The sequence below is a fragment of the Mustela nigripes genome, chromosome 6 (assembly GCF_022355385.1).
Source record: "Mustela nigripes isolate SB6536 chromosome 6, MUSNIG.SB6536, whole genome shotgun sequence".
Classification (NCBI taxonomy): Eukaryota; Metazoa; Chordata; class Mammalia; order Carnivora; family Mustelidae; genus Mustela; species Mustela nigripes.
In genome coordinates, this window is record NC_081562.1 from 105328759 (window position 1) to 105343611 (window position 14853).

The 14853-nt window shown below is 36.1% G+C and overlaps 1 protein-coding gene across 13 annotated transcripts in view; it reads left to right on the top strand.

Moving 5' to 3' along the window:
• The window catches only part of ERC1 (ELKS/RAB6-interacting/CAST family member 1), a 552388-nt gene that overhangs the window by 89890 nt on the left and 447645 nt on the right, over positions 1-14853 (top strand). For all 13 annotated transcript variants that reach the window (XM_059403881.1, XM_059403878.1, XM_059403884.1 and 10 more), the window contains one exon: positions 7555-7971. In XM_059403881.1, the coding sequence (XP_059259864.1) occupies positions 7555-7971 (417 nt within the window). The remainder of the gene's footprint in view (positions 1-7554; positions 7972-14853) is intronic.

The window sequence follows — 14853 nt, forward strand, 5'->3', positions numbered from 1 at the left end:
GCTTGTTCATTTTCTTGACTCTTTCTTTTTTAGAGGAGAATCAACTCAAATTAGAGGGTGAGAATGTTAAATAATTTTTCTTTTTCTTTTTCTTTTCTTCTTCTTCTTCTTCTTCTTTTTTTTTTTTTTTTTTAAAGATTTTGTTTATTTCACAGAGAGAGAGAGAACGCAAGCAAGGGGGAGTGAGAGAGGGAGAGACAGGCTTCCCGTCGAGCAGGAATCCTGATGTAGGCCTCGATCCCAGGACCTTGGGATCATGACCTGAGCTGAAGGCAGTTGCTTAACAACTAAGGCATCCAGGCACCTGATAATTTTAATTTATCCATTTGAATTCTGTGGGGTTGTTTCTTGCATTGGAGTGTGTCTCTTGCTGATGTTTAGATTAGTCTGAGAACTTGATTTTGGTTTAATATTTGCTGCACAGGAAATAAATCCTTGTCATCAACTGTGTTAATAGTAAACTGATGATTAGAAGAAATGAGGGGCACCTGTGTGGCTCAGATGGTTGAGCATCTGCCTTCAGTTCGGGTCATGATCTCCAGGTCCTGGAGTCGAGCCCCATGTCAGGCTCCCAGCTCAGAGGGGAGCCTGCTTCTCTCTCTCTCCCTCTTTCTCAACCCCTACTTGTGCTCTCTCTTTCTCTCTCTCTCTAATAGAAATAAATAAATAAAATATTAAAAAAAAAAAGAAGAAGAAGAAATGAATTACCTTAGAGGCACTTCCACTGTTTCAGTTGCTGAGACTCAGACTGATTAAATTACTCACCAAGTTCCTTCTAAAATGACAGAAATTAGAATACTTTCTTTTCATATTAAGGATTCATGAGTCTAGCTCAAGTGATCTCTAATAGGTTCCAAACTTCATCTTACTATATTGCATGTAGAAGAAGTGCTTTACATGTATGTGTCCCATTTCTCTCTTGAATATTGTTTTCTTTCTTTCCTTTTTTTTTTTTTTAAAGATTTTATTTATTTATTTGACGCACAGAGAGTACGCACAGGCAGGGGGAGCAGTAGGCAGAGGGAGAGGGACAAGTATGCTCCACTGAGCAGAGATCCTGACATGGGGCTCGATCCCAGGACCCCAGGATCAGGACTCAAGCCAGAGGCAGCTGCGCTTAACCAACTGAGCCACCTACGTGCCTCTTGAATATTGTTCTTAATTTACAATTTGTGATAAGATATAGTGCTGGTGAGTGAGTGTATCTCTGTAACTATTATGTTTTATCATTTTCTAAGCTTTATTTTTGGACAAGAACTCTATGTGCTTTGTACAGTACTAAAAGTATAAAGTTCTTGTTGACTGTTGATTATCTGAAAAGGCTTCTGTTTGTTTTAGATTGAACATGAATAAATTCAGGGATGGCTGGCTGGCTGAATCAGTGGAGCATGTGACTTTTGATCTTGGGGTGGTGGGTTCAAATGTCACATTGGGTATAGAGGTTACTTTAAAAAAAAAAAACCACAAATAAATCCGGAGTATGTAGTTAACATTTTTTGATAGGATTTTGTTTGTATTTTGGATAGTTAGTATTTAAGATAGAATTTTTTTATTGTAGTTGGTAAAGAACTAATTGTTAGAGAAGATGAATAATTTATTGTATTATAGGGGAAAGATACAGCTTTCTAGGAAAATTTGATGTACTATCTACTAGCTGTTTACTTTCAAAATAATTTTTCAAAATTTGTTTTGGTCATTCTTTCATCAAAAATTTATTGAGCACTAACTATACCAAGCACTATGCTATGCCCCAGAGTAAAGAGATGACTGCCCCAAGTCCTAGAAAATTTTTAATGAAGGCAGAAACAAAGAAATACATTTCAGATTAGTCTGGTAGGTGCTGTTGTTTAGGGATATAGTAAAATGGCAGTACAGATCAGACCATCACATAGCCTGAGGAAGCTGTAAGCTTGACTCAGACGACTTCAATAAGAATTATTATAAGCTCTTTTGCATCTTACATGAATAAGGTTCCTTAATGTATACATTTATATGTTTCAGAAAAAACTGTTTTTAATTTAACATAATATGGTGCAATACTGGTACTTTTTCTAATGGATCATCTTGACAAATGGTGCATTGAGTTCTCCGTGATGTATTGTTTTTAACGTTGACCATTTTCTTGTATCTATAGTAGAGTAGTCTGCCCTTTGCATGGTTTTGCTCTCTGTGGTTTCAGTTACTGGTGGTCACTTATGGTCCAGAAGCAGACCTCATTTTCCTTCTGATTTACTGTTAGAAGGTCACTTATAGCCTAACACTACCTCACAGTGCCTGCGTCATTCACCTTACTTCAGTCTGTCACGTAGGCATTTTATCATCTCACATTATCATCAGAAGGTTGAGTACAGTACAACAAGATATTTTGACAGAGAGACCACATTCACATAACTGTTATTACAGCATATTGTTATAATTGTTCTATTTTAGGTATTTTTGTTAATCTCTTACTATGTTTAATTTATAAATTAAATTTTTATCATAGATATGTATGTATTAGAAAAAGCTTAGGATATAGAGGATTTGGTACTATCCATAGTTTTAGGCATCCAGTGGGGATCTTGGAACATATTCCCGTGGAAAAGGTGGGGAGCAATACTGTATTTTTTTTTTTTCCTAATTAAAAGTAGCTCTAGACTACAAAGTTCTGTCATTTTAGAAATCAGGATAAACTGGATCAAAGTGTTCTGTTGTTCCAAGAAAACTAATGATTATATTTGGGAAGTTCTGCCTCACAGGAGTTTCTGATATGTACCCGAAAGATATTGTATGAAGGGTGATCTTTCATTGTTTTCGCAGATAGATGTGTTAATTTTCTAATTAAGTCATAGTCCCTGTCAGAGATTACGGTTGTTCACAGTGTGCTGCCATTTCATTGAGATACAGTTTGGTGTAATAATAGCACAGTCCTTGGAGTAAATTTTAAGCCGTTACTTTTCCAGTCTTTCTAGATCAACTGAATGTCAGAGTGGAAAGTGGTAGACTAGTGAGTGTTGGTATAACATTTGGAATGTGAGAAGTGTGAGTTCGTTTTGGGGAGTGTCATGAGCAGAGTTCCCAAATAGAAGCTCTCCTGATGCTGCTCTCTGTTTTTGGTTGATCACTGTGTAAGACACTTGTAAATGTCTGTGAGATGTGCAGGTTTGCTCATTTTATCATCTGTATGAATATGCTGGAGAAGGAGTAGCCTGGCTTCTAGCCTGCTGCTGCTTCTCCCAAGGGAACTGGCAAGAATTTTTTTTAAGTAAAGCTAGCTTGAATGTGGCCTTAAGTAGGAATGGTGATTCCTATTTCAATGGAGAAGATTGCTCTGTAGCTTTCTAGACTGCCAGTTAGACCATCATTTTGTATTTCCTAGGAAATATTTCATAGTAAAATGTGTACAAGCAGAACTGAAGAAGTAGACCTTAGTTAGTAGCTGTAATTTTTTCTTCACCAAAATGATAATTGCTATACTAGATATAAACACAAGTGGTAAAGTATATGTGAGACCAAAAGCTATTCTGGTCAACGTCTGTTTCTCCTGACTTGAATAGTGATGAATGTCCAAAAAAACGAGGAACAGTTGTACCTAGAAATCAGTTTCATTGTTGAATTTTACTTTTGATATTTCTCTTTGGGATAAATTCACTCAGACTTTTTCTGGGTTTTTTTTATTTCCAGGGGTAAAGAAGGAAACTAGAATTGATCCTAGACTTCAGAGAATTAGCATTTTGACATATCTTTTTACTAAGGATTTTGGAACTCTACAGTTGTTAAGAATCTTTACAGGGTGATGCTGACAGTTAAATGCATTTAAAGAAATCCTGTTCCTGAATTAAAATATCTGATAATTCTGTTCTTGGTAAGAAAAAAGCAGTGCTTTTCAGAAGTTTGAAGATTGTCAGAATTGAAAATTCACTACTCGCCAAGCATAATAGCAAAACCAGAAACTATGAAAGAAACAGTTTGTATGTTTGCACTAAATAAATGAATAAATTCTCTATAATACTCATCATAAACATTGTTAAAAGAAAAATGACAACCTTGGAAAAAATATTTGTAACATACACAGCAGGCGAAGGTTATTTAATCCACTTAGGAAAATCACAAAATGGGCAAAGAACAAGAATAGATGAGTCACAAAGGAAGGACTGCAAGGTGCCAGTAGATATGTGGCTAGATATTCAGCCATGCTTGTAATTGAAGAAATGCCAGTAAAAGAAAGAAAATGCCCAGAGTTTTAAAATGTGTGGGAAATGGCCACTCCATACATGGTTTGGTGTTAAGTTTAAATGTGTACAGACCCTTTTAGAGATAATTTTAATATATATCAAAATTATAATTGCATATCCTCCCAGTTAAGCAATTCTACCTTTGAGAATTTATCCCTAGGAAAAAATTGGATACATGTACAAAGACAAACATATGAAGGTGCCAGTTGTAATAGTGTAAACTGAGAACCAACCCAAATGTTTATCAGTAGTCATAAATAAATTATTTCCATATCCATACATTGGAATTTTATGGCAGACATCATCTTTCCTCATTTTCTTTATTGTTATAAAATACACCTTATATTTACCATCTTTTTTTTTTTTTTTAAGTTTTTATTTATTTGACAGAGAAAGTACAAACAAGGGGAGCGGCAGGCAGAGGGAGAGGGAGAAGCAGGCTCCCCACTGAGCAGGGAGCCTGGTGCAGGGCTCGATCCCAGGACTCTTGGGATTGTGACCCGAGCTGAAGGGAGATGCTTACCAACTGAGCCACCAGATGCCCCGAAACATTTACCATCTTAACTATTTTGCAAGTTCAGTGGCATAAAGTACATTATGTTATGCAAACATTATTACCATCCACCTCCAGAACTCTTTTCATCCTGTAAAATTGAATCTGTGTACCTATTCAGCAGTGACTCCCCATCCCTCCCCAACCCCCAGGCCCTGGCAGCCATTCTTCTACTTCCTGCATTTATAAATTTGACTACTCTAGATACTTCATGTAAGTGGAATCATATATTTGTCTTTTGTGACTGATTTATTTAGATTTCATCCATGTTGTACCATGCATCAGAATTTCATTCTTTTTTAAGTATAAAATATAAACTTCTTTAAAATTTAATTTTTGAGTGAGTAGAACATCTGTTCAAATTCAAGAGGATGGTTGGGAGGAGAGGAGATGGGATGCGAATGCATAATTGGGATGGGATTTCTCCAAGGGGTGATGGAAGTGTTCTAGAACGGATAGTGTTCCAGGTACAACTTTTTATATGCCAAAAATGACTGAATTATGTACTTAAAACTGGTGAACTTTATGGTATGTGAATTGTATTTCAGTAAGACTGTTACTAAAAAAAATCCAATGTCAATTATATTATACTTCAGGTAAAAAAATTTTTAAGAGGAATACAATACATTTCTAGTAAAGGATTCTTACAAGGTGTCCCTCAACTATTCTAGTTTTACTTTCTTTCTTTCTTTCTTTTTTTTTTTAAATTAGAGAGAGAATGAGAGGGAAAGGCAGAGTGGGGAGAGAAACTCAAGCAGGCTCCATGGTCAGCAGAGAGCAGGGTACAGGGCTTGATCTCATGACCCTGAGATCATGACCTCAGGTGGAATCTAGAATTGGATGCCCAACCAACTGAATCACCCAGGCACCCTCTAAAAAAAAATTATTTCTCGTGTGACTTTCCAGAAATATTTTTATTTTTTATGAATATTTTATTTATAGTAAATATTACTCTCTCCCTTTTAACAAAGTGGTAGTAAATTGAACATAGATGGTATTCTGTACCCAAGAAGACATCTCTGAAGTCTGTTTCTCTTGGTTTTAGGTTAAAAGGGTTTTTGTTTTGTTTTGTTTTTGTTTTTGTTTTTTTAATTACAAAAGGATCACATGGTTAGATAGTATAGAAAAGTATGAAAAAAATGTAGAAGCTGTCCATACCTGTGATAGTCATTGGCAATTGCTTATATATCCTTTTAGACTTTTCTCTCCATGTTTGATATGCTCTTTTGAAAATTAGAATTGAGATCATCCTATACTTGGTATTGTGTAGTCAGCTTTTTTACACTTTTAAACAATATATTGTGATCATAGTTTTTAATCAGTAAATATCGGTATTGTGTGGACATTTCTCATTTACTTTAGCTCATCACCTGTTAATTAAATCTATTTAGGTTGTTTCTAATTTTGTCACTTTATAAACAAGAATGAATATCTTCCTGTGTATACCTTTGTACCCTTGCCAGATCATTTCTTCGAGATACTTACTACATTGGTATTTTGCAGTCTGCCAAAATCTTTTAACAGCCTGTGTTTTAAAATATAAACTTACAAAGATTACCACGGTACTGTTAACTCTGTGAAAAGAGGGTGCAGGTATTTAAATCCTTATTTATTTTTAAATATGAAGGGTCTGAAAGGCTGAAAGTGGCATTGTGTCCACAATTGCATAGCAGTTAGTGTGAGAGCTGGCGCTAAAACTCATGTCTCTTATTGTGGGTTAGTGTTCTTTCCACTGTGGCATACTGCCATTCCTTAAATACCTTCAATACAAGGAGTGATTTTGTTATTACTGTTTCTTCATTTCTAAAAATATGATTCTAAAAATGTTAGTTATTGTTTACTATTATTTAAAACTTATTTAAGATCTAATTTAATTTTTACTTTATTTTATTATTTATTTTTAATTAATATAATTAATTTATATAAATACACACAATTATTATTTTATTATTTAATTATTGTTTATTATTATTTAATATGTGAATTTAACTTATTAATAGTCATTTTGTGTTTTGATATCCTTTGTATTTTTTGGTGAAACTTTAAAAAAGTTTTCAATTTTTTTAATTTTTAAAAATTAATTAATTGAAAAGATTTTATTTATTTATTTGACAGAGAGACAGTGAGAGAGGGAACACAAGCAAGGGGAGAGAGAGAGGGAAAGGGAGAAGCAGGCTTTTTGCTGAGCATGAATCCCAACATGGGGCTCAATCCTAGGACCCTGGATGATGACCTGAGCCAAAGGCAGGTACTTAACCACTGAGCCACCCAGCGGTCCTGAAACTTTTCATTTTTAATTAATTAATTTATTTGAGAGAGAGAGAGTGCCTGAGCATTGCGGGAGAGACAGAGGGAGGGAATCTCAAGCAGACTGAGCCAAAATCAAGCATTGCATGCTCATCTGACTGAGCCAGTCAGGCACTCTTTTTGATGAAACTTTTGTATGATGTGTTTGTATTCCTGTAGATTTCCCCTTTCTCTCCCCTCCCCTTTGGTTCTCTGTAATACCTCCTACTGATTTTGAACAATCTCTTTATTTTGTTATGGCTCATGCAAAGTGAGGAGCTGTCCTCTTTCCTGTTGGGAATAAACACATGTTAAATTACTGAGACTTTATAGATTATCACAATCATTTTTTTTTTTTTTTGAGACAATGTAAAAAAACAGAATTTATTGAATTTGGGGTTCTGAGAGCCATGGTAGCTACTTCCTGACTTCCCCAGTCTGCTTTTTTTTTTCTTGAGGAGGAAAGCTGATTTGGAGTTTTCTTTTTTGTCTTGCTTCTAGCACATGCAAATGACAATCCAGGCTCTTCAGGATGAATTGCGGATCCAGAGGGACCTCAACCAGCTGTTTCAGCAAGACAGTAGCGGTAGGACTGGTGAACCCTGTGTGGCAGAGCTGACTGAGGAGAACTTCCAGAGGTTACATGCGGAGCATGAGCGGCAGGCCAAAGAGCTGTTCCTTCTTCGAAAGACTTTGGAGGAAATGGAGCTGCGTATTGAGACTCAGAAGCAAACCCTAAATGCTCGGGATGAATCCATCAAGAAACTTCTGGAGATGTTGCAGAGCAAAGGACTTTCTGCTAAGGCTACTGAAGAAGACCATGAGAGAACAAGACGACTGGCAGAGGCAGAGATGCATGTCCACCACCTAGAAAGCCTTTTGGAGCAGAAGGAAAAAGAGAACAGTATGTTAAGAGAGGTGAGTGACCACCTTTTCCATCTTAAGACTTACTGATGGTCCTTTTTCCCCCTGATTAGTCAGCATCTTGGCTTTGATAAATTTACATGTTCTATTGAGTTAGTGGGAGAGAATTTCTTCTTTGTTATTTAGGTGCTTCACTGATTTCTATTCTGATTTGCTCTCTTGCATGAGATGGCATTGATTGGTATGTACGCTGGCTTGATGACTTTCTGTGTCTTTTTCTGCCTCTGTTTGATTTCTGTAGACTCATTTTGTTGCTAGAGGGGCACAGAATTTTCTTTGTTACATATCTCTTAATTTGTTCATAGAGACACACCCAACAAAACCAGAATCAGAGTACCTATTATTTAATTTTAGAATATTACTAAGAGAAAGTAAGTGGTTACCTCAGTTTAGGTGTGCTTATATAAATAGTCCTTGGCAGTAGTAATGGATGTTTGCCCTGTGGTTTCCATGGAAACCTGCTTTGCTGTAAAAGATATGTAATAAAAATCATTTGCTGCCATGGAAGCACAGTGAGAAAGAATGATATAGAGGCATGCTGCAGTATTTTTTTATAGAGAAAACTCAGACTTCAGCTGACCACTGTGATTATAATTTTTCACTTTTCTAAGTAGTGAGTCATTTTGAGAAAGAATAAATGAATTTTAAAAAATTGACATATAATTCCCTACATGTGGTCAGAGAATTTAGCCATTTGGTTGGGGAAAAAAAAAATCTCAGAACTGTGTTAGTGCCGGTCTGAATGAAGTATGAGGAAAGAAATTTTTAAAATGGACTATTCCCCAAACGGCAAAATAACAACTTCAAAAGGATACTTCTAAATTTGAAGTTCTGTAACTTCTCCTTTTGTAAAAATTCTGAAATATTTATTTACAGTGAGCATATTTTATTTTTGATAAAGGGGAAATTCATGATTTTATTACACAATAAATTCACTTTAGATTATTGTAGTAAGGTTAGGAAATAGTTTAGCAAAAATTTAAAACCCCAGGTGTCATTACCTAGCGATAAACTGCTATGTATATGTTTCTAGTCATTTTTTTTTTTTAAAGATTTTATTTATTTATTTGAGAGAGAGAGCGGGAGAGAGAGCATGAGAGGAGAGAGGTCAGCGGGAGAAGCAGTCTCTCTGCTAAGCAGGGAGCCTGATGTGGGACTCGATCCCGGGACTCCAGAATCATGACCTGAGCTGAAGGCAGTTGTCCAACCAACTGAGTGACACAGGTGCCCCTGTAGTCATTTTTATTATGTATAGAATCTTCTACATTTCTTTCTCTGAAAAAGATAGAATACCAGGGGTGCCTGGTGGCTCAGTTGCTGGAACATCTGACTCTTGATTTTGGTTCAGGTCATGATCTCTGGGTTGTGTGATCGAGGGATTTAGCCTGTGTCCCTGGGCTCTGTGCTCACTGGGGAGTCTGCTTGGGAGTCGCTCCCGCTACCCCTTCCCCTCTGTGCTCTTTCTCTCTCAAGTAAATAAATAAGTAACTCTTAAGAAAAAGATAGAATACTATCTATTAGTATTGTCTAATACAGCTTTCTGTGATAATGGAAACGTTCTGTATCTGCTCTGTTATAGTAGCCACTAGTTACATGTGCCTATTGAGCACTTGAAATGTGTTGACTGAGGACCTGAATTTTAAATTCTATTTAAATATAATTAATCCAGAATTAAATTTAGTTAATCAAATGTAAAGTGTCTGCATGAAGCTAGTGGCTGCTGTATTAGTGCAGGTATGCATAATGCAGTGTTGCCAGCTTTTCTTAATAATTTGTTTTGACCACTTTTCTTTTGTTAGGTACCTGTAGAGTACTGTAATTTCTGATGAATTTATAAAGTTCCATTGCATTTATTTGAATACTTTTTACCACTGAAAATTTTATTTTCATATTAATTTTTCAGTATAATAAAACTGCTTCACTGAATATCCTTAACCATATATCTCTCTACATTGGCTTTTATGTTTAGGATTCATTTCTAGAAATGAATTTGCTCAAAGTGGGTGCACATTTTTGAAACTGAGTACTCTTATCTTCCAGAGTGATTACACCGGCTTATCTTCCCAGCAGCATCTAATATGTTCTTAACGATTAATAGGCAACTATGTACACGTTATTCTCTTCAGATTATCAGACTGTAATATTTTAGGAAATTGTTAACCAGGTGCTTTGTCAAGGAACATCCTGAGTTTGTTTCAGTTTGCTTTATGACCTGACCATAGAACATGGTTAGAGAAGTTGTGGTAATCTTACACAGCATGCAACAGCAGCATCATGAATTTCGAATGTTAGGTTTTTAAGGCTTCTCTTCTGAATATTTCGACCATTGCATATTTATTTATTTAAAAAAAATTTAAATTGAAGTAGAGTTGACATGCGTTGTTAGGTTGTTTTCAGGTGTACAGTACGGTGATGTGACAAGTCTATACATAATGCGCTTTGCTCACCACAATATTTGCTGCCATTTGTCACCATACAATGCTATTACAATACCATTGACTATTTTTCCTCTGCTGTACCTTTTATTCTTGTTACTTATTATTCGTTCCATAACTGGAAGCCTGTATCTCCCATTCCCCTTTACCCATTTTGCCCACCCTCCCAACCCATCTCCCCTTTTGTTCTCTATATTTATAGGACTGTTTCTGGTTCTTGTTTTTTCATTTATTTTGTTTTCTAGATTCCATGAATAAGTAAAGTCATGTGATATTTGTTTTTTTCTCACTTATTTCACTTAGCATAATGCCCTCTAGGTTCATCTATGTTGCAAGATCTCACTCTTTTTTATTATGCCTATTTAATTTTGAATTTTGAAGTTAGTAAGTATTGAATAGTGAAGGACTGTGAAAAGCCACACGGTTAATAACATGGTAAATTTGAAAAACTCATAGAAAAAAATAAGAATTTAAGAATGATTTTTCAAATAACAAGCTCTACAAATATTAAGTCCAACTTATGTACATAATATGTAAAGAAATATAGGCCTTGTCAGTCATACCAACACACAATTCCAGTTGCCTTTAGTCACAGCATTATTTTATAGGAGACACAGTCATGGGAATTAAAATTACTCAAGAGCAAGTGGAAATGATTGCTTCAGAAACAAAAGACTTATTTACTTAGAATGAGCAAGCATGAGTTAGGGGGGCTAGAGGGAGAGGGAAAGAAGCAGACTCCCTGCTGAGCATGAAGCCCTGAGTGGGGCTTTATCTCATAACCCTGAGATTTACATGAGTGAAATCAAGAGCTGGGTGCCTAACCAGCTGAACCACCCAGGTGTCCCTGGAACCAAATATCAAAAAAAAAAAAAAAATGTTTAGAGTTCTTGTTCTCTCTGTTTCTCCTATTTACCTTCAGGACTTAGACCAAATTTCAGTTCTTTTATGTTTTCCTTGTGCAGCTTTATACATATATGTAGATTAATCAGTCATAGTATATTTATATTTACATGTATGTTTCTTCATTATTCACTTAATTTTTTTGCGTCAAAGATACATTTTCTATTTTTTATTTATTTTATTTTAAAGAATTTATTCATTTATTTGACAGAGAGTGGCACAGCGAGAGTGGGAACTCAGGCAGGGGGAGCAGGAGAGGGAGAAGCAGGCTTTCTGCTGAGCAGAGAGCCCGATGTAGGGCTTGATCCCAACCAGAACCCTGAGATCATGACCTGAGCTGAAGGCAGATGCTTAATGACTGAGCCACCCAGGCATCCCAAAGATACATTTAAAAAAAAAGGGTTTTATTTTATTTTATTCTTTTTGAGAGAGAGACTGCAAGCTGGGTGGAGGAGCAGAGGGCAAGAGAGAGAATCTTAAGCATGCTCCATGCCGAGCACAGAGCCTGACAGAAGGCTCAGTCTCACGACCTTGAGATTGTGACCTGAGTTGAAATCAAGAATTGGTCACGTAACCAACTAAGTTACCCCGGTGCCCCTAAATATTTTATTTTTAAGTACTCTCTACACCCAATATGTGGCTGAACCCACAACACTGAGATCAAGAATCCCATGCTCCTCTTACTGAGCCAGCCAGGTGCTCCCAAAGATACATTTTTTTCTTAAAGTTTACTTTGAAGATTCGTTTATTTATTTGAGAGAAAGAGAGCGTGTGTGCACACATGCACACATCATGTGGGGAGGGGCAGAGGGAGAGAGAGAGAGGGAGAGAATCCTCAAGCAGACTTCTTGCTGAGTGGGAAACCCAACCTGGGGCTCAGTCTCACAACCCTGAGATCATGATCTGAGCTGAAATCAAGAGTCGTAGGCTTAAGGAACTGAGCCAAGCACGTGCCCCACCAAAGATATGTGTTTTTAAAAAATCTTTATTTTGCCAGTGTCTAACAAACACACAGTGGATACTTGAGAAATGTTAGTTGAGTAAGTTGAAGTGCAGGAAAAAATTTAAACCTGGAACTTATATATAGGATACCATTTTGAGTTTTTTCCCCCCTGGTGTGACCACTGGGTACTAACACCTGATGAAGGTTTGAAAACAAGTTAAGCCCCAAAGTTAGTTTTGCTTCTGAGTTCAGTTATACATATTATAAATAAAATATTAGCAGATAGAATCAGCAATATGATAAAATGATAAATAAAAGTGATAAATAAAAATGATATTCTGATCAGAAGGGGTTTATTCCAGGAATGGCAGAATGACTCATACATAGTTATAGTTTGTATTAGGTAAAAGGAAAAGAGAACCTTGTGGTATTTGATAGCTGTCTCAAAGATATTAGATAAAATGTTACAAGTATTTTCATTGAAAATGGAACAAAATGAACTAAAAATAAGGATTGAATGTTACTTTTATGGTAAGATTTAAATAAATAATAACATAATAAATGTATATTATAAACATATTTGAAACTAATAGCCATCATCCAGCTTACTGTGACATACTAGAAATGCCCATTGAAGTTAGAAAGTGGTCAGAGATGGTTGTGTTTGTTCATCAGTATTTAACATTATTTTGGAAGTGTTAGGGGGTGCAATTAGATAAGAAAATGGAATAAATAATATCAGTAATGGTAATGGAAAGGAAATGGCTAAATTTTCATTACAGTATCGATGGGAATAGTAATATAAAGATGTTACTTTACCCTAAATCTGTAAATTCAATGTAATCACAATGGGAATGATTTTGAAAGATGCCCTACAGATGTAGTTTATTTGCAAGAACAGTGCAAGAACACTTACTTAAACAGATCATGATGCATGTATTTGAAACCCTGTGTTATTAAAATGTGTGGTATTGGCATAGCAATAGATAGCTAAATCAATGAAACAGAATAGAATTTAGAAATAATGTAGTTTTCAGTACATGATAGATGTTTTGAAATAGTGGCCATTCATTTGGAAAACAATTACATCATGATATCAAATTCTGGATGAAATAAAGAGCTACTTTTTTTTTTTTTTTTTTTTAAATAAAAATACTAGAAGAGGGCGCCTGGGTGGCTCAGTGGGTTAAGCCACTGCCTTCGGCTCAGGTCATGATCCCAGGGTCCTGGGATCGAGTCCCGCATCGGGCTCTCTGCTCAGCAGGGAGCCTGCTTCCTTCTCTCTCTCTGCCTACTTGTAATCTCTCTCTGTCAAATAAATAAATAAAATCTTGAAAAAAAAAAATACTAGAAGAAAATATAAGTAAAAAAATTTTTATATAATCTTGAGATAGGAAAGAATCTTTTATTGCCATAGCGGAAACCTTAAAGAATTAAATTTGTGTAAACTAGAAAATACAGTTAACAAAAGTTAAAATGATAATTTGGGGTAAAGCTTTGTAATATATGGCTAGGTTAATATATAAAGATTGCTTCTAAAACAATAAGAGGCTAAAGGCCCTTGGTACCACTTTTCCTTTCTCATTTATTCTGTTGAGTCTCTGATATGTATTAGATCCTGGGATGGTCATGGGGTATCCATTTTTCATGTCAGCATATGTGGTCTTGGCCCTCCTAGAATTTAGAAATCTGATGGGAGACAGTAAACTGATAATTACAAGATAAACTACATGATTGGGTGGTGTCTAATTATGTTGGGGGAGGGGATTTCTGTAAACAGGATAAGCATCTTTGAGGAGGTGCCCCTTAAGGGAGATCTGAAGAAAGATAAGGAGAAAATCTTGCTGAGCATTTGGATAAAATCATTTTCTGAAGAAAGGTTAACAGTTTCAAAAGGCCTGATGGGAAGGAATTTTGAGGGAACAAGATGGCTAGAAGGCAAAATTGTTTAAGGTGAAGGCTGGCATCAGATGACAGGTTGAAGAGGTAGCTAGGGCCAAATACATTCCTTTCATTCATCAGATATTTACTGGGCACTAACCTTGTGCAAAGCAGGGAAATAGCAATGAGCAAAACTATCCTAGAAGACAAAGTACTTGGCTTTATGATCCTTGCAGGAAATGCAGTTGTTATATTCAAAGTGCAAGAAGAGTTCATTCCAATGTTTAATCAAGGGATTGTTAAGATCTGGTCTGCTTGGCACCTGGGTGGCTTAGTTGTTAAGCGTCTGCCTTTGGCTCAGGTCATGATTTCAGGGTCTTGGGATCAAGCCCCACATCGGGCTTTCTGCTCAGCAGGAAGCCTGGTTCTCCTCCCACTCTCCCTGCTTGTGTTCCCTCTCACTGTATCTCTCTGTCAAATAAAATCTTAAAAAAAAAAAAAAGATCTGGTTTGCCTTTTAGAATTTACTCTGGTTGTGTTGAGAATGCATGGGGCAGGGAAGTCTAATAAAGAACTTAACAGCTCTAATCTGGTGAGTGGCAACTTGAAATGGCCATTGCATGTTCTATTACTAGTGGATTAAGAAAGTCAAAAGAATTGTGAGTTGGCAACACCAAGATATCCATAGGTTTTGTTATTTATTGGACTTTGTCC